The sequence below is a fragment of the Rhinolophus ferrumequinum genome, chromosome 22 (genome assembly GCF_004115265.2).
Source record: "Rhinolophus ferrumequinum isolate MPI-CBG mRhiFer1 chromosome 22, mRhiFer1_v1.p, whole genome shotgun sequence".
Lineage (NCBI taxonomy): Eukaryota > Metazoa > Chordata > Mammalia > Chiroptera > Rhinolophidae > Rhinolophus > Rhinolophus ferrumequinum.
In genome coordinates, this window is record NC_046305.1 from 1,262,292 (window position 1) to 1,281,881 (window position 19,590).

At 58.7% G+C, this 19,590-nt stretch overlaps 1 protein-coding gene across 14 annotated transcripts in view; it reads right to left on the reverse strand.

The window, feature by feature from the left end:
- The window catches only part of ARHGEF11 (Rho guanine nucleotide exchange factor 11), a 74,584-nt gene that overhangs the window by 6,691 nt on the left and 48,303 nt on the right, over positions 1-19,590 (reverse strand). For 9 of the 14 annotated variants that reach the window (XM_033092272.1, XM_033092271.1, XM_033092266.1 and 6 more), the window contains 20 exons: positions 16,445-16,519; positions 16,140-16,241; positions 14,994-15,092; positions 14,095-14,137; positions 12,985-13,081; positions 12,742-12,864; positions 10,628-10,651; positions 9,568-9,712; positions 9,199-9,298; positions 8,546-8,575; positions 5,624-5,750; positions 3,189-3,368; positions 3,065-3,112; positions 2,688-2,875; positions 2,341-2,487; positions 2,109-2,188; positions 1,885-2,010; positions 1,404-1,521; positions 604-782; positions 45-120 (listed from right to left, as the gene is read on the reverse strand). In XM_033092272.1, coding sequence (XP_032948163.1) covers positions 45-120; positions 604-782; positions 1,404-1,521; positions 1,885-2,010; positions 2,109-2,188; positions 2,341-2,487; positions 2,688-2,875; positions 3,065-3,112; positions 3,189-3,368; positions 5,624-5,750; positions 8,546-8,575; positions 9,199-9,298; positions 9,568-9,712; positions 10,628-10,651; positions 12,742-12,864; positions 12,985-13,081; positions 14,095-14,137; positions 14,994-15,092; positions 16,140-16,241; positions 16,445-16,519 — 2,107 coding nt within the window. The remainder of the gene's footprint in view (positions 1-44; positions 121-603; positions 783-1,403; positions 1,522-1,884; positions 2,011-2,108; positions 2,189-2,340; positions 2,488-2,687; positions 2,876-3,064; positions 3,113-3,188; positions 3,369-5,623; positions 5,751-8,545; positions 8,576-9,198; positions 9,299-9,567; positions 9,713-10,627; positions 10,652-12,741; positions 12,865-12,984; positions 13,082-14,094; positions 14,138-14,993; positions 15,093-16,139; positions 16,242-16,444; positions 16,520-19,590) is intronic. The other 5 variants (XM_033092265.1, XM_033092263.1, XM_033092269.1 and 2 more) reach the window with 3 other exon arrangements.

The following is a 19,590-nucleotide window of genomic DNA, read 5'->3' on the forward strand; positions in this document are numbered from 1 at the left end:
TGCAGTCCAGCCACCAGACGTCCCCGTGACCGCCCGGCACATACCCAAGGTCTTATCCTTGCTGATCCTCCAGGTCAGGGGCCCCTCGTGGATCATCTTTCTGGTTGTAAGATCCAGGCTCTGTTAGGGAGAAGCCATTCACTTGTCTGTCTGTCCGTCTGTTTGTTCGTTCATTCACTCATTCATTCAGCAAGTATTCAAGAACCCGCTACGCGCCTGGCACCAGGCTAAGCTGCTGGGGACCAGGGTGACAGGCGTCCCTTGCCCATACCCTCTTGTGAGCGACACACACAGGCAGAAAAGGCCCTGCGAAGCCCTGTGCTGGGGGACATGCCAACGGGCCCCACACCTTCCTTGGAGCTCGGCTCCCCCGCTTGTCCCTTCAGCTCAGTCCCTCCTAATGGAGAGTCCTCTCAGTCTGAAGTGCCACCCCCGCTCTCACGCGTGTCTTCCCTGGCGGGCTGCCGGCTGCATCGCCCTGGGAACCCCCCCGGGGCGTGTATGTGCTCAGTTCTGCAACGCTGTCCTCACAGACGGCCCCCATCCCCTGCCCCGCTTCGGGCCCTGACCAGCGCTGTTCCCGGGGGCGCCCCTGGCTCCTACCTTGAACTCTGCGGCCAGTGGGTTGCTGGCTCTGTCCAGGGAGGTGGTGTCCAGCCGCTTCTGGTAGCCCTCCACGCGGTGCCGGTTCTCCGCGTGCCTCACTGCTTCGTTCACGAACTTGAGAATTTCCCGGCACTGGTCCCGGGCCCGGCACAGCTTCTCGTGCTCAGAGGTGCCACCTGCCAACAGAGGCAGTGGTGGGGACCTGCACGAGAAGTCAGTCCGAGTCCCACGTCCCCATGTCTCACAGCCCTGGCGACCACCGTGGACCAGAAGGCATGCTACACACACGCCGCTCCTGTGGGCCTGCAGGCCGCGCACTTAAGGCCCCTATGTACGGACCGTCCTCGGGCCTCAGACTACCGCTCTGAAGACACTGACGGCTCCTAGGCATTCGTGCTACACCTCCGCCAGCTCTACAGGTGTGTGGGGACAGTGACAGGGCTGAGGGTGACTGCGGGCAGGCAGCGTGCCTCTAGGAACACCGACATAGCACTTGTGGGACGACTCGTGCCCCAAACTCGAGGGTGGTGAGGATCCCAGGACAGTGAGAACTGGGGGCCAGGCCTGCATTCAGCAGTCGCTACTCCTCTAGGCGCCATATACGGTGTGTCCTGTGCACAGAGGGGGACTAAAAGCCAGTCACGGCCCCTGCTGTGGGACCACGGCCATCGGAGGCGCCCACCGTGTCCGCTCAGAGGCTGCCCTGAGCCACGCCGCATCCTGCCAGCGCTGAGCGCCCAACTGCCCCAGCGCTCACAACCACTGCCGTCCCTGCGCGCCCAGACCCGCCGGCCTACCCGCCGTGTGCCTGGTGATGCTCTCCAGCAGCAGCGGGTACTTGGTCAGGCGCTGCATCTCGGACACGATGAGGTCGCGCAGCTGCAGCCGGCGGCACTGGGGGTTGCTCTCGGCCTCCTGGGGGGGTGTCAAAGGGGAGGGTCAGGGGGGTGGCAGCTTCCACCTTGACATTTAGGGGACGGGTGGTGGGTGCAGGGGGACAGAAGCCGCACGGAGCAGGTACTGTGCCCACGTCTTAGACAGGAAGCAGGTCCGTCTACGGGCACACAGGGACTAGCAGGTGAGCCAGGCCTGTGGACGGCTCATCCGGTGCCTTTTGTGAGCAGTGGTCTGTGCCGAGTGGACGTGTCAGTGTTGCTGGAGGGCACACGGACACGGGGGACTCCCCAGTGCCAGAGCTGGGGCCCCTTGGTGAGCCCCAGGCTTCGCTAAGCCAGCACGGGTGGGCTGAGTGTCGGGGCGGTGAGCAGGGGGGCACACCTGCAGGAACACCTGGAGCCGGCTGTCCTTGCGCTGCCTGGCCTTGACCAGGTCCAGGGCCACGGACTGGGACGAGCAGAACCGGGCAGCCACCTGCTGCAGCTCCTCCCGGGCGGGGCCGTCAAACTGAGGGCAGAATGGACAGCGGCCCAGGCATCAGCGCCCTGCCCGGGAACCCCCGCCCCGCCCCGCCCGCAGGCCTTGGGGCTCCATGTGCCTCGTACCCGAGCCAGCATGAGGTCACCGACTTCCCCAATGACGGGGCCCTCGTCCCGCAGCTTCTTCATGGCTTCGCACCAACAATCTGGGGCGAGGGGAGGAAAGGGGCCTGGGGCTCAGCACCGCTAGGCCCCTGCCCACCACACCGGGGCCCAACAGCGCTGTGGGTGAGGGTCTGGACACCAGGGGACGGGAGGCGGGTTCCGGACCCACGGGGCTGCCGGGTGGGGGGCTCACTGTGGATCTCTATGAGTTCGGGCAGGTTGGGGAAGAGCCGGGCCAGCTCGTCCCGGGGCAGCAGGCCCTCCTTCCTCATGCGCTGGTAGAAGACCAGGTCCAGCACCCGGAGCGTGCGCAGGTGGGACGCCTCGGTCACAAACAGCTCTGGGTGGGGAGGAAATGTCAGCGAGGAGTGAGCTTCACCAGCGTGACCCCAACCACGTCCCTTTGGGGAACAGTGCTGCTTTCAAACCGTAGTGACTTTCCTGTCACCCATGAGCCAGAACAGAGGTGCCGCCCCCAGGCCCCACACTTGGCCCCCACCCCCACAGGACTTGGGGTGGCGGGGCAGGGGCCGGCCTCACCATTGATGACCTCCTGCCGGTCGATCTCCCTCTGGCTTAGCCCGGCCACCACGTCCCTGCCCACCGTGTGCTGCCAGTTCTGCGTGTCTGGCTCTGGCTCCAGGTCAGACAGCTGGCCCAGATCGTCCTCAAGGAGGTGGGGGAGGACGACGTCTGCGCAGAAGCCCAAGTTGGGGGACTCGATGCTTCTGGGGGAAAACGGGCAGCTCAGCTTCACTCAGAGGCAAAGTCACACGTGGGGTCTGTCCCTCCCTCTCCGGCCCCACCTGCTTGCCCACGCCATGAGTGCACCCCCACCCAGCCTCTGCGGGGAGGAATGGCTGACCATGGCTGGGACACGGACACCAAATATAGGTGCTACTGTACCCGTCACATACCTGCGGCCCATTTTGGGGGTGAAGGGAGGGGTTGGGTTCTCAAGAGACCTGTGGAGAGAGCATGAAGCCTCAGCCCCTAGCCCCGCCCCTGCCCGCTGTGTGGGAGGGCCGAGCCCCTGCCCACCTGGTGGAGAGGCTGGAGGCGGAGGAGGAAGCCGACTGGTGGAGGCGGGCAGCCTCTGCTGCAGCGTCCATATCAACGTCGCTGCGGGAGCGGGGCACGTTCTCCGCCTTCCGAGAGCGCTTCAGCTCCTCGCGGCCCTTCAGGCTCTCAGAGCGGCCCAGGCGAACCTCGGAGCGCGAGCTGGGGGAGGGCAGGAAACCTTCGCACCCAGAGTCCCGGCCAGCCTCACCCACTGCCTGTCTCAAGGGCACCTCCACGGTGCAGACTGCCCCCTCCCCAAGAGGCCCAGACACCTGGATTCACCAGACACCAGAACTTGCCTGACATAGATGCTTCTCATGACAAACGATCCCTGCTGCTCTACAAGGCCTCCCTCTCCCCAGCCTGTCATCTCCCTTATGACAGACACCAGGAAGGCAAATCTGGGACCGACACAATCAGACTTGTGGTGTGTCCTGATGCCAAAGGCCCCCACAGGGACTACTGGGTCCAACCCTGCGCGTCCCTTGGCCCATCCGTCTTGCCCTCATCTAGGGAGTGGGTCAGCTCCCACCGTGGACCCTGCTTCACAGGGTCTGCGAGGGTAGTACAGGCACCGTCTTTGCACTCTCCCAGCATGCCCTACCCAGCCCACCAGAAAGTTCTGGGGCCCGATGAGATGCTGACTACGGTGTCGCGCTTTCCATCAGCCCCGATACAGCCCAGGACGGTGCCGCCCCCACGGCGTGCTGACATTCCCGCGCTGCGTCCTGCCTCGAGACCCAACAGGGGCCTGCAGTCTGGAGCGCGCCCCAGAGCTCAGCCAGCTGAAGCACACAAGGAGCCAAGTGGCTTGGTCTCTAAACCACTGAGGGTCCACGGGGCGCCTTGCACCCAGGGGGTCCCGAGGGCTTGTCCGCAGGGCTAGAAACCGCACTGCCAGTTCTCCACTGAACTCACCCCCGAGGTCTGTGAGAAGAATTCCAACCCACACTGACTCCAAATGCTGTCACCAGTGTCCCTGACTGGGACACACCTCATCCAGGGAGGTAACTGGGGCTGCAGAGCTAAGCAGCTTCCTTCGAGTACCCAGAAGTGACACTCCCAGCAAGAAGGGAGGACAGAACCAGCCTCCGGCCAAAAGTTCCTAGAGTACCGCCTTCTAGAATCGGCGCTCCTGACACCTGCTAAGTATCTAGGATGACCTCCGACCTGCCGTGTGATACCACTTCTGAGACCGCCAGTGAGCTGACAGTCACGTCCAGGGCTCCCAGTGACAGCCCCGGAAGACTCAGGGTCCCAGTGACTGCCAGGGCAAGGCCACCCAGCAACCTCAAGAGCACGAGTCTGCGAACGGTCTCAAAGTGGTTCTCAGAATGCCCATGCTGTATCTTACAATCATGTATTTGATTCCTCTGTAAGATCATGCCTACCCCGGCAATCACGCAATTTGCGTATTTAATTTACGCAGTCATTAGAACCCAACTTCTCACCTTAGTACAAATCTAACTTTGATGTTTGTGCCAAATGAGAATTTCCTTTGATCTTAATTCTCATTTGGCACAAGCATCTCACATATTTTAAACCTAACAGAAAGGAGTGCCTTGCATACGAGCAGGACAGTCTGATGCAGTTTATGATTAGCTACTTCAGAGATAACGGCTTCCACGCGAAGGCTTGTGCTCACCACTTGCCCTGTGCCTGCCCTTCGTGCCACCGAAGGGCTCGGACTCGAGTGCACACAGCACTATGTTCATATACACAAGACCACGTTACTGTACCTCCAGGGGGACCTGAGGAATTTGCAAGGATATTTCTGACTATAGACAAATTCTACTTAAGTGTTGACTGTCAAGTTTCAGGTGTGACTTGACTGTGGTCCCGCCACAGTCAAGAACAAGTCCAAGGGTGTATCCAACACCGGAGAAGGGCTCTAGTTACACCCGGCCCAAGGTGGAGACGCCACGGCCTCTAGTCCCTTCTTCTTCTTGGAAAGGGAAGAGCAATTCGTTTTGAACCAAAGAGCTTTCTCTCTCTTTGTGGCTGAGGACATCTGACACCCACAGCTCCACCACCTGCCTTTGAAGCCCCAGCAGCAGCTCATATCCAGCTTTCCCCCTCACGGGCCTCAAAGACCGCCTGTTGCCCAACTTCCTCATTCCCAGGGCTCCCCGTTTCTCCTCCAGCCTCCTCTAGCCTGAATCCAAAGGACACGGGGAAGGCAGGCAGGCGGCTCCTGGGCTGGAAGGTCGGGTCCTGCTCTCTCATCTGCAGCCTGACTGCCAGCGCACAGTGTGTCTGCTGCAGACATCCCGGTGCGGAAGCCGGGGGAGGGGTAGAGTCCCACAGTGGGAGCCCTGCAGTCAATGTGGCTGGAAAGAGACCCCAGCTCCAAACCCTGGCGGGGGGCCTCTCCCTGGGCTCTGGCCAGCCCCACCCCAGCAGGCCACTGCTACCTGTCACTCTCCAGCAGGTCCTCGGGGAAGCTTCCGGTCGAGAGGCGCTGCGTCCCTGCTTCTGGGCCATCATACTGCTGGCTGTTCTCAAAGTGCTGAATGATGTTCCTTACGTTGCCTGGTTTGACTGAAGCACAAAGGTGATGCCGGACACTGCCTGCTGTCTAGGGACAGCGCCTCCGGGCCCTCTCCACTCGCCCCCTCCCCGCGCCCGAAGATAGAGCAGTGAGCAAGCACGCTGAGAAGGCTGTGGGGCTGGGAGCCCCAGGGGCCCCGTCGGCTCTGTGTGGTGGGGCACGGGCAGACCCTCTGCCTTTATGGGTCTGCTCTTTCTCGTCGGCAAAATGGGAGGGTTCAGGGGTACATTTCCTATGGATACTTCTTCCAGCTCTCACATTCTTTACTACGACTCCTCTGCTTGAAAATCGGGACCAGGTTTTCCCCAAGAGCCACATACAGGATAAACAGTAGCCAGGAGTATCAAAAACGTATCTGTGTGGAATGTGGCTACGTTGCCAAATTACAGCAAGCATTTTCCAAATTTGCGTGACTTTTGGAGCTCCTGCTTTCTGTTTTTCCTCGACCGTTCTTCCTGCTCTCTCTGACCCCGTGTCCCCAGACTGGGTCTCCATCACTAATGAATCAAACCCTTTATTACCAGGGAGGGGGTCTCAGGAGGGACAGAGGAAGAACGTCACTTGGGGCATTCAAATCCCAGCTCCTTTCAAAGCTAAGATAGAAGACAGCTATTCTTGCTCAGAGAAGCAGAGGGCAGGAAACAGTAAAAAGGCAGCTGTGATGCCACGTACAGAGCCGGCCCAGGGGCTCAGTGGCTCTCAGCTTCAGAGTCAACTAGCTCGGCTCCAAGTTCAGTGATATCAGAGCAGGAGCTTGGCCAGAAATGCTGCTCAGCCTGAGACCCACGGGCAGGGCGCGTGGGCCTGGGGAGGCGAGTACCCCAGGGGTGGCCTGGCCGTGCCTTCTGACACCTACACACACAACTTACAAGTCTCCCACGTGCCTAAGCTCGAGTTGCATAAGCAAATTTCCAAGCCAGAGGAAACAAAAAACATTAGCTGGTCTCTTCAAGCTCACAACTTCTTACCCTGAGGCGGGTAGCTAGGGTAATATTTTTCTAAACTGCCTAATAGTTGGGGCTGTGTGTACGCGCTAGGAGTAGGGGTGTCACCATCACCCCCATTTCCAAGATTAGGGCCACAGGTGCCTGTCCCAGGAGGAAAGTGCATCTGTGCTTGGGGGGAGCTGCAGAAGCCAGGGACAGCTGGGTGGCCACAGCCCGAGACACTGGCTGGGTGACGGAAGCCTGGGAACATCCTATAACAGCAAGCCACCAGGCTGAGCCCACTGTTCCCTGTCCCACAGCCACTTGGAAAATGCCCTGTTGTCCTTGGGATATAGTTACGTCCTAGCTGTGACAAGAAACATGTGTCGCCCCGAGATCTGGTATAACTGAAAAACCCAGCGTATGGGTAAAAGCGGGTAGAAAGGGGTACATTTTTAAAAAGAGCAAAGTTTCAGTAGTAGCCTTTGCTCTCCTTCCTCCATTCTCTGAATGACAATGAAACTAAGCAAGAGTCAGTAACATTACTAACCATCAGATACGTCCACTAAAAACGGGTGTAGCTGATGACCCTAAACGGCAAAAGTCTCAATACTGAGGTTTTCTAGCTTTGGGGGGCTGTGGTCTTTACATATGAGTACACATCCTGGGAACTTGAGACACAAACCACGTTATGAAATGATGACGGAAAGCGGTGACTGGAAGGCGTGGTGGGACCGGCATCCTGACCCCGGCCCTGGGGTCAGCGGGCCACGCTGGGCTTTCCTGTCCCAGCTCAGGCGGCAGTGAGCGGCTCGGGCATGGCCACCAGTGCCCTGAAGCCTGGCCCCTGCCTCGGGCCTCCCTGGGCAGAGTGGATGGGACGAGGTAAGAATGAAAAACTAAGGGCCTGGGTTTCTTTTAGTTTTTTTATTGTTTTATAACTACTTTTTAAATAATTATTTTGGTTGCTTAAGATAGCATGACGAGTTCAGGGATTTAATAATTTAAAAAAACATTATTTTCAATGGCCACTTTTACATAGAAAGAATTCTGGCAACAGAATAATTTCCTGAGTGTGTGCCACTCCCTCTCGTGCCGTAGCTTTATTGTAGGACCTAGAAGTGTCGGCCACTCAGCTGTAGCGCACGGGCCTCTGTGACAGGCCGAGGCCCGAGGCTGCTGGGGGCTAACGTGTACGGCCTGCATGGTATCACGCAGGTTCTGGAAGACGGGACAGGCTCTGAGACACCATTAGGGACGCTCTTTTGCCCTGTCCTAGTTATGCTGTGCTGGCAAAATGAAGGCAGAGCTGGGGGTGCTCCATTGAATGGTGGAAGCAGAGTAAGGGATATACATGAAAAATATCTCAAAACAAAACAAAAAAACCCGGTACAGACCCATTATTTACTAAAAACAAAATAAAAAACAACAACCTACATAACCTTCAAAAATGAGGATTTTATGATAATTTGCACTGAAAACAAACACCTGAGGACTTGGTCCAGGACAGCTCAATGTGTGTGGCTCTCCTTGTTTCTCTAACACTTGGACTTTGGGCACCTCATCTGCGGAGAGGCGACAGGTGAAGGAGGGAGGCCTGAGGCGTGGGGGCCTGGGAGGCCGAGCTCCTAACGTTGGGACAGGCTGGGGGAGGGCAGGAGTCCCTGGGCAGGGTCTCATGTCACAGAGCAGCTTTAGCAACAGGAGGAACAAGACAAGCGGAGTGAGGACATGGAGGAAGGGCAGAGGGCCAGACAAGAGGAGAGGATGAAGAAGGAAAAGGACAGAGGAAGGGCAGGATCTGGGAAAGAAACTCAACGATAATGCAAAGAAAAACCCAGAGAAAATGGTCCTTTTACCTTCCACAGGGGACAAGGGAATATGAAATGCTAAAAGAAAACAAACAAAAACAAAAGTAAACCATGAAAAGTCAAATTAAGAGTCAAAATAAAAATTACGCCAAGCTGGGAAATGGAAGGGAGTGGCAAACACCAGGCCTGCTGTAGGAGCCCCGCCCCACCCCCAAAGCGGCCTTCAGATTCCCACACTAGTTCTGGGGTCTTAGGACAATGGCTGCGAGGGCAAATGACACAGCGGGAGAGCTCTAGGAAGGGTCAAATGCGTTGGGTTACTGACGGCATTGGGGCAGCCTCTGCACCCCAAACCTGCCCTTTCCACCTAGTTCTGCTCAACAGTGACAAGTCCCCACTGAGAGCCCCCACTCGCTCCCCACACGTAGGCCCTTGGGATGGAGGTCAAGGGCAAATGAATCTTGTGTGTGGGGATACTGCTGCCCATGGCTGCTCAGAGGTCCTGGGGGGGGGGGGTACTGCTGCCTATGGCTGCTCAGGGCTACACCTAGTTCTGAGCTCCTAGACGGAGCCCAGGGACTGGCATGGCCTCCGTGGCGGGCCAGGACAAGCAGCACCGAGAGGAAGCTGTGGTCTGGGTTTGGGCCCGAGGCTCCCAGGAACATGGAAGGTCCCACCCGGCCACTGCTCCCGACACTCACTGCTCTGGGACGAGCTTTTGGGCTTCCCGATATATTTGAGGATGGGGTTTCGCTTCTTGTCCTCCAAGGCGTCCTTTTCTTTCTTGGCATTGCTGCTCTGCTGAGACAAGGGACACAGGTTTGGAGGAGGCCCAAAGCCCCGGACCACCGCTGCCCTGGGGGTGGAAAGCAGGCTCACGCTGTCCCGAATGGCACGTTTGCTCCCGGGTTTGGAGGGCAGGAGGGAAGGAGGGGAGGGCTGCTGTGCTCTGAGGATTTTCCCTGACTCCACGGCCAAAGGTGGTGGATGAGCTGCACAGCTGCCCAAGGGTGCTCCCAGTGGGCCCAGAGCGGAGAGCTGCAGAGGCCCTTTCCAGGGCAGCCTGTCACCTTCTTGGCCTTCGGGAAGAAGGGTAGCCACTTGTCCCTGTCAGGAGCAGAAGAGGTCTTTTCAGCCGTGTTGGAAGGCCGAGTGTCTCGAAGCCGGATCCCGGCATGGCTCATGTAGGTGCTGAGGGCGAAGTCCATGGGGGCGCTGGAAGACAGGGGGTGCGGACCCATAGCCCAGTCAGGTGCCCGACAGCAGGGACGGGGACGGTGCTGCTGCGTGTCCTCACCCTGCCCAGGAGGTGGCCAAGGCGTAGATGTGGGCCAGGGTGCCCAGAGGGAGGCTGGCAATCTCAAGTGGGGCAATAGGCAGAAGCCGGCTCTGCCAGGGCTGCTTGTCGCCCAGGAGCAACCATCGGTCCCTGAGCACGTCTTCCTACCGTGGAACAGTGGTCAGTGGCAAGGCGTGCCAGTTCCCTGAGATGGAAGCCAGCCAGCTGTGGGCAGGCCTGGAGGCCTCCCTGAGGCATTCAGGTGAGGATTGGGGGCACAGGGGCCCCTCCCACCCCAGGCACAGAGAAGAGACAACAGGAGCCGTCACGGTGCTTCCGACTGCCATGGAGGCAGCTGTTCAGAGCTCTGGGTTTAAATGGATGTGGCTCTGGATCTGGAGGCCACACCCCCTGTGGGTGCAAGGGCCTCACCCTGGCGTCCCCTGCTCTAGGGGACAGACTCCCACCCATGGTGTCCCCATACTTGTGTGTGGGTCCTCAGGAATGCACGCTCATCTCCACACTGGGGCCGAGGAACAGAGACGTGTGTATAGGCGGCAGAAGTCTGTAACGTGTGCTGCAGAGTGTGAGGGTCCAACGCCCGTGGGTGCCCACATGGGCCGAGAGAAACAAGTGGGCTTGTCTGGGTGGAGGGAGGAGCAAGGCATGCTGGGAGCGATGGCGGCACCGCGTGTCCCAGGGCAGATGCTGTCCCAGGCAGCGAGCCTGAGCATCAGGGGCCTGGACCTCATGCCTGTGCTGTGGTGGGGACAGACACCTGGGCACTAGCCTGGGACAGACGGTGAGGCTACGAGGCAGGGACCCTGCTGCGACAGCGCAGATTCACTCACCTCCTGTCTTCCTCGTACTTGGACCTGGAATGAAAGAAAGAAGAGATGACGCGGACTGTTGGGCAGGGGAGGGGTGCCGCAGGGGGTCGGCCTCCAGTCGGTGTCACCTCTGCAGCCAGTGCGGCTGGGGGGGGTGCTCTCATTGCCTCGAGGGGCTCCATCGGCAAGTTATGACAGTGACGATGCTGTCCATGCGGCTAAAAAGAGGGGGGTGGCCTTGCAGCCTCCAGCCGGGGCCTGTGTCGACCGCCGCAGCTGCCATGAGGAGGGGCACCCCCCGTGTGCCCAGAACTCAACGAGGGGCTGGGTAACCGAGTGTGAGGAAAGGAGGTGACAGCAGGGACAGCACCTTGAGACCCGACCCAGACAAGCCTGCTTAAGAAAGGTCACCCCACCTGAGGTGACCCTGGGCCTGCCTCTGCCCTGAGCTTCCTGCGCGCCTTCACTTGTCTCTTCTCAGAACCACCTACGAGCAGGTGTCCAGCTCCAGGGTAAGGACACTGCTGCTCTGTGGCTTTAAAGGGAAACCATTTGGAGCGGGATTCCCACGCCATCAGCCATAGCCCATTCGATCCTGGGGTGCTCCGATCGCAGAATGGGCGCCGCCACCCCTGCAGCAGTCAGGTGACTACCACCATCTGACTGCCAGGAAAAGCAAGGCCCAGAGGGATTCGGGGCTCAGCTGAAGGTCCGAGTGTGTTTGCAGAGAACGCGCCCTCCCTGGGTGACCTCCTCTGGTCCCATCTCCCGTCCAGACCTCTTATCCATGCCAGCACCAGCGTCATATACACAGCGGCCACCCAAATCTCCAGTCTGATGTCTAGAAGACTCAGGGGTCCAAACCTGCGCCCCTGATCGTTTAGTACAAAACCGCTGCACACACAGCTGTCCCTGCCCCGACTGACTTTCACAGCTTAGGTTACAGAACCACGGAGCCTTCCCTGACTTTCCTACGGAAACCCTCCCGTTTGCTCTCCTGTCAAAACAGACCAAGGACCGTCGTCTTTGCACAAACTCCTGGCCACCACTGTGGTCCAAGCCGCCAGCATGTGGCTTCTGTGAGTGACCTCGGTGTTTGGAAGGGCACCCCCCGGGTCCCCCACCTCACCCCAACCACACTCAGTCTCTGAGCTGTGATGGACCCCACTCGCTGAGACTGAACACCGAAGTCCTGACACCTGTCCACAGACTCCACGTGGCGGCCCCTCCTGTCAGCTGGGACTCCAGCACTCACTGTCTCAGTCTCCTGCCACTCCTCAAATCTGTCAAGTGCGCTCCTGCTTTGCCCTGGCTGTTCCCTCTGCTGTTCCCTGCGGTGCCAGATGCCAGTGCCCTCAAGGACGCCTCCTCCACTTCCTTCATTAAGACCGCACCCCGGCTCTCCGCTCCTGCCCCAAGCCTGCTCCACCCCCAGCACTCAGGATTTTCCAGCACCCCGTACAGTTCACTCATCACACACCGTCCTCGCCCCACCATCACACAAGTCCACACGTGTCCCGGGGCCTAGGACAGCACCAGGCACACAGCAGGCCTCTGAAAACACTTGCCGAATTGAAAAGTCAGTGTTAGTGGAGACTATGGACACTGTCTAGTCCAACTTCTGTCATTTTATAGGTGAGACCACGGTCACAGCACCACTGAGGGAGCAGTACTGGGGCGAGAACCACCTCTAAGCCTGAAATGTCCTCACAAAGACACCTCAGGAGCCCGCCACATTTCAGAACATGGGACTGGACAGGAGCGGCCCCAGCTGCTGGGCTGCTGAGAACGGCCACCTCCCTGGGGGCCAGTGCCTCCTGAAGGGCCTATACCCATGGGGACCCAGTGTGGCTGTCGCGCTGGCAGATGTGCCCTTAGCGGAAGGCAGGAGGGCCGGGGAGAGGAAGCGGGGCGCTCGGTGCGGAGGCACAACGCCCTTGCCACTGCCGGGAGCCCTGGGCTCTGCAAGCCCCTTGAAATACTGGCAGCCCTCAGCCTGGGATGTACAGCAGGAGAGGGGCCCCATCTTTCAGGGGAAGGATCAGGCAGGAAGTGGAAGAGGGGAGGCTGGACAACAGACCCACAAAGTGTCCCCCTGCGCATGTGCGGGGGTGGGAGTGGAGCTGGACACTCACAGAATGTCTCCCAGGGCGGCCAGCTGCTTCTCGGCGACGTGGCGCTCCCGGAGAGGGTCCCCGTCCAGGTCCAGCAGGTCGTTGTCACCGTACAGGCTGCCCAGTCCCAGAGTGCGCTTTGTTCTGCGCCAGACAGACAAGAGACAGATGTGCATAGCGCTTGACGGACAGACACCCAGAAGTGAGGCGAGCACACGCCCGCAGGGGACAGGAAGGGGTGCAGGGACAGGGCAGCAGGGCCACCTGTAGTCCTGGATCTGCTCCTGGATCTCCGGCATGGCTGCGTCCTGAGCCTCGCATAGGACACCACGGATGTCCTCACCGCCCCGCAGGCGTGCGTCTGTGGGGGAGCGAGAGGACAGACGGGACACCAGGTGGGCTGGCTTCCTGCTCCTCTGTTAGCCAAAGGAAGGGCCGGCCTGGACCTGGCAGGTCAGTGTTGAGCCCAGGCTGGAATCTGATGTTCCAAGGCCCAAGGCGAGGTCACACACTTTGGATGCGCTGCGCTCCGCTTGGTGGACAAACAGGGATGCTGTGTGCTCGGCTCCGCCCAGATGCTGCCCTTGGTCGGACCCAGAGCGCATCACGCCCCTCCTGTGCCCCAGGCAGCAGCGGGCACATCACAGGAAACCCAAGTTCTAACCGGGCCTGGACGCTGGCTCGCTGCCCCTGCGTCTAGCTTCACACACCAGGACAAGTGCCTGGGAGTGGTGGTTCCCTCTGCTTTTCAGTAACCCCTAGTTGCCCTTTCGGCCGTGCCCACAAGCTCTCCTCCCTGTCACCCTCTCTCCAAAGGCAGCTTTGGACGCCCACTCTCTAGAAAGCTGCTGGGACCCCCCTCAGGCTGACACCGTCTTTCCACCCCTATCTCCCTTAGCCCCTCTGCTGGTGGCTGGAGAGCGGGGTGCCCAGCTAGTCCCCTGGCTGTCTGTCCCTCTGGGCCAACTGCTGTCCGCATTCATTGAGGAACTTATAAAAACACCCGGAGACCCCGACTCTGCAGGTGGGGTGCAATGAGGCCCTGGCTTTTGCAGTTTTCAAAAGAGCTCCCCATGCAATTCTGAGGACTGCTCAGGCCTGGGAACCCTCACATGTCTGGTTTCCTGGGTGGACAGCTGACCCAACTGAGGCCCAGAAGGCACATGAGGGTTGGCAGAAGTGAGCCCAGGCCACCCAGCCACATCGTGTGCACCCAGGACAAGGCCCCCTGGGCGGTGGCTCCTGGGCAGGCCTGTCCCGTCTGTGAGGAGCTCTGGAGGGGCCGCCCCTATGCCCTCTGCGCCTGGCAGCCTCCTGAGTGCCCAGGACAAGACGGCACCAAGAGGAGACGAACCGACCCATGAGCTGACTTACCAATTTCAGCCTGTAACGTCTCTGGGACCTTCACTCTCAGTGGCTATAAAACAAAAGTGGAGCAGAAGTGGTGAGGCCACACCCCAGGGCACGTGGAGACGCCCTGTGTTCTCTGCTTTTCCTACACTCCCCGACCCTCCTCTTGTCTCTCCCCAACTTGTGCACCCAGATTCTGGGCGAGGATCAGAGCCTGTGGCTACAGAGCAGGCTGGGACGCCATTCGGAGGGTGGCAGGCAGTTCCCACTGACTTCAAGGGCAGGGGACGGATACGTCCCAAAGAGCGGCTAGCGTTGCCTCCGCAGCGTGGGAGACGTCTTTATTAACTCTGATGGGGGCCTCCCGGCACCCCCAGGGAAACGGGCCGTCACCACATGTGCAGGGCCCGGAGATGCTTCCTAACAGCCGACAGGAAGCCACTCGCAGCTCGCCTCCTCACTGAGACCCACTGAAGGGGCGAAGGAAGCCCTGCGAGCAAAGCTGCTGGGTCCACATGTGTGTCAGTGTGAGCAGCTTACTGCCGAACGGACAGCCATTTTGGGACGAGCTTACTTGTCACATCAGAACGTCTAAGATGGGGACGGCCCTGGGCAGGCAGAGGGGCAGCTGCTGGCAGGGTCCCGGCTGTATCCTTGGGACCGAGCCCCAAGGTGGTGCTCATCTGCCCCGCTGTTCTCTGGGGTGTCCCGTCCCCTGGCCCTGCCACTGTGCATCCCCCTCGGTCCATGTGGGACAAGAGGCTCAGGGAGGACAACAGCTGCGGAGCAGAGCAGCGCCCGGGCCGCCTTCAGTCACGCGTCTAGGAGCCTGTCTGCACTCGGCCGGAGCGTTCTGTTAGGTCTTCCTCGGCCTCCGAGCGGTCTGGAGGATGGAAACTGTAACCCACCCACGGCCACCTTACCGCGTTTTTCTCTAGGAAAATACTCCAGATGTCTTTCCCCAAACTCCGGGCATCCTTGGGGTTTGTCTGCTGATAAACCTCTGCACACAAGTAGAAAAGCTGGGAGGGGAGAGAATGTGGGTCAGAGTCGTGGTCCTCAGCCACGAGGGACTCCGACCCCAGGGGACAACTGGCAATGTCTGGATACCTGGAGACGAGCTCCAGGGGGCGTTCAGGGAGGCGGCCAGAGTCCCTGTAATGCACACGACAGCCCCACACCCCACAACTCTACAGCTCAGAACTTCAGTGCTGGCGTTCCGAGCCCTGGCTCAGGGTGTTTCAGAAGCGCATGGCACAGTCCCAGCTCTCTGCCTGCGTACACACACACACACACACACACACGCACATGCACACGTAGGCGTGCACACGCACTGTCAACACAATGGCCTCAACTCCACCCTTCTACACTTGACACTCCGTGTTCCCTGCTTGGTGACAGATGGTTTTCTGAGGGCCGTGCTTTACTTCTCCCTGTGACTGATGTACCTATCTTCTCTCAGGAATGCTGCTGGGACCCCAGCACTTGGGACTCCCACACAGGTGCTCAGTGAATACCTCTGAGCAAACGGATGTCGACTCTGGTTTCTAACAGTGGTGTCCCCAGAAGGCCAGGCCTTGGGCGACAAGTGCATCCCGAGGAACAGAGCCTTCCTCTCCCCTCACTCCACCCCTTTCTGGCGAGGCTGCTGGCTCCGGGCGGCCCCAGGGCACTGCGCCCTCTGTCCTGACAGTCCTCTCGTCCTCGCCGTCACACCAGGGCCCTTTATCGTCTTGTCCCTCTGCCAAGCTTACTTGCAGTAACACTATATTTTAAAGGGCCACTCTCTCCACTCCCCACCGTCAGTTTGCATCCACTTTCATCCTAAGAACTCTGGGAGACCATCTCCTCCAGGCTGCGCAAGAATGGGTTTCCTCGCCTCTCCCTACGCTGTTGATGTATGTGGCAGTGAAGGCCTTCCACTGAAGTTTCACCCCTTTTCAATTCTGTCTGTGTCCCTGAGATGCCCGACTGCCCACGATCTGACTGGTGACACCCAGAGCAGGGCCAGAGGCCAGAAGTTTGTCAGGTACAAGCAGACACACACTTAACACTGACGCCTGCCTTACCAGTGGGCTGGGGTCGGCCTGAGAGAAGATGTAACGCAGGAAGACCCCCAGGTGAGCTGGCCGTGACTTCAGTTTCTCCAGGTCCTGGAATATGACGTCGCTCTGCAAGGCAGGATGAGAAAGGCTGGGGGCACAGAGGCAGGGCAGAGGCACGGCCTGTCGCAGCCTGGAGCTCATGTCCTCTGCCTCCCTAGGCTGTGGCTTCCTCCCCACACCCTCTTCCAGCTGCTGACAGTCACACTGCTTCTAGCCCAAAGCAGCTGGCACGACAGAATGACGAAAGGAGAAAAGCAGGAAACCGTTACCTCGTTGTTGAAATAACCCGGGTCATAATCTTCCTCTGGGCCAATAATTAAAGGCTTTGGGCTTTGATCTACACCCTGGAGGAGAGAGTCAAGTTGTAGGGATGAGAAGCTAGAGGACAGGGGGTCCACCCCCTTGGTGAAGCCTAACTGGTGACAGCACGGCTCAGACAGGGAAAGCCACACACGTCTGGCAAACACTGGCATCTCACTACCACCCCCAAATCTCAGAAAACAGCAAATATAATTTCCACTTGCAGGAAGTCAACTGCGAATGGGTGGGGCAGCGCAAATTCAGGGCACCCTGGTCACGTGGTCACGTGACACATGGTCACATGACACACGAAGCCAGGAAGTGAGACACAGTGCTCTCTTCCTGTTTGCAAAAGACCTGGGGGCTTTGTTGTTCTCCTGAACAGCTACCCCTACCCTGAACACCCCCAAGCCTGGCGGCTACCCGAGCGCTACTCTACATCATGCACTGGCAGGGACCCACGGTCCAGTTCTGCATCCTCCAGCCAAAGGGCACCGCCCTCACCACTCCCGGCCTGCTCAAGGTCGACGGCAGAGCCCCATTTCCTGTCTGAATCCAAACTTCTTAGCTTACTTACTCTTCTCTCCTCCCCCTTATGCCAGTTAGAATAACCCACCCAACTGGTACGCCATCCCTATTAGGTATGAGATCTTGTGTCGCAGAAACTTCCGAGGCTTCAATGGACAAGCCTTCCTCCTAAAGATTCTGTGAGTGTTCAAAGCTTTCCGACCAACTACATTTTTCACTCAGTTTAATCTACCTCACTTCCAGCGGCTCCCCAACAAGGGCGCTGCTTCTGGAGTCCACCCAACCTTTCTCCAGGCCTAAGATGCCCCAAATCCACCTCCCGCAGGGCTTCTCCTGCCAGCCCTCCGATACTCTCTTGCTCAGAGTCACTGAGTCACGGACGTGAAGGACCCAGGTCCCTCAGAGACCAGAGTCGAGCCTCATTGATAAATGAGAAAATTTGGCCCAGAGGGCCTGAATGCCACGTGCCAAGCAGCAGAGTCAGGCCCGGTGTGCTGTACCCACTTCTCAGACACTTCCCAGGCAACCCCCCTGTCTCGTACACCACACTCACTGAACCCCTTGGGGCCCAGGATCCCGAGAGGGTGTCAGATGGCTCCACTTGGCTCTCTGGCTAAAACCAGAAAGCACTAGGAGTTTGCTTGTTTGGGGGAGGATTTTTTTTAAGTCTTTACAAATATATAGTTTTTAAAATTTTTATTGCAAAAGCAGAATGTTTATTATAAAAAAAAATCCAACATTGCAGAACTGTGTATCGGAAAGTGAGTTCCCTATGACTCCACCCCTGCTGCTGACGGTTTCATGGAGCACAGCTTCCCACTGTGTTCTTACTAGCAGATTATCATTAAGAAACTGGGACCATGCTGTATTTGCTCTTATGATTCCACAACAGCAAGTAGTTTTCAGAAGACGAGCAGCTTCAGGAGGGAGAAAGGGCCTCCGAGCCCGAGACCGACTACTCCACATCTGCTCCTATTAGCCACCTACCGGGACGCTCCCTTAAGAATAACAGGATGTGCACGTGCCCTCCCTGGCAACCCAGACTTGCTTCTGGAGTGCTACCAAGGCAGCGGGAGGGGCGGCCAGGAGAGGAACAGCTGTGCACAGGGGCTCCGGAGAAGAACCCACGGCTAGCAGGACACCGCTAATGTGACCAAGCTAACGTGACCTGAGTGGCCCAAGGGGCCTCAAATGTCTCACTGACCAAGTGAAGACTCTAACGCCTACCTCCCTTCTGCTGGCGAGAATTACACGAGACTTTTAAGGACGCAGCTGGGGCACTAGGCATCTGAGTACATGCTGGATCCCTTTCCCCACCTTTTCCCCTCCAAGACATAAAAGAACCAGCTCTACCCTGGTGGTGAAACTAATACCCAATAGCATGTGACGTGTGACTTTAAGGACGAGAGTCCTTCAAAAGAACTGTAAGTGTGAAAAAGTGAGTTAGCTTAGGAAGATATTACGTAACAGTATACAGCTGGTATGAGAATAAGGAAAAATCACGCAGGTGGTAGTGGATGGGCTGCGAGACACTTCACAAAACATGCATCTCCAGGTGCCAGGTGTCTGCCAGGTGGCCACAGCTTCTGCCCCACCACAGGCAAGTTCCTGGCTCCCAGGCTGGCTGTGCCACTGTCACCTCAGGCCATCCCACTGTCACCTCAGGCCGGCCGTCTCACTGTCACCTCAGGCCCATCCCACTGTCACCTCAGGCCGGCCGTCTCACTCTCACCTCAGGCCCATCCCACTGTCACCTCAGGCCGTCCCACTGTCACCTCAGGTCGTCTCACTGTCACCTCAGGCCGTCCCACTGTCACCTCAGGCTGTCCCACTGTTACCTCAGGCCGTCTCACTGTCACTGCAGACCGTCGCACTGTCATCTCAGGCTGGGCTGCCCACTGTCACCTCAGACTGTCCCACTGTCACCTCAGGCCATCACACTGTCATCTCGGGCCGTCCCACTGTCATCTCAGGCCATCCCACTGTCACCTCAGCCCATCGCACTGTCACCTCAGGCTGTCCCACTGTCACCTAAGGCCATCCCACTGTCACCTCAGGCCGTCCCACTGTCACCTCAGCCCATCGCACTGTCACCTCAGGCCGTCCCACTGTCACCTCAGGCCATCCCACTGTCACCTCAGGCCATCTGTCACCTCAGACCATCACACTGTCATCTCAGGGCAGCCATCCCACCACTGTCACCTCAGGCCATCGCACTGTCATCTCAGGCCGTCCCACTATTACCTCAGGCCGTCCCACTGTCACCTCAGGCGACATGTCCCACTGTCACCTCAGGCCATCCCACTGTCACCTCAGACCGTTTGTCACCTCAGACCGTCGCACTGTCATCTCACACTGGCACACTGTCACTTCAGGCTGCCCAACTGTCACCTCAGGCCATTGCACTGTCATCTCAGGCTGGCTGTCCCACTGTCACTTCAGGCCAGTCGTTCCACTATGGGCTGGCCGTCCCACTGTCAGACAGCCCAGGTTCTTCGCAAGTTTTACGTACTGAGCCAAGCTATCTTCCTGCATAGCCCCTGGGCCCAGTGGCTTTCTCGGGATTTGCAGAACCTCAGGGCCCCAG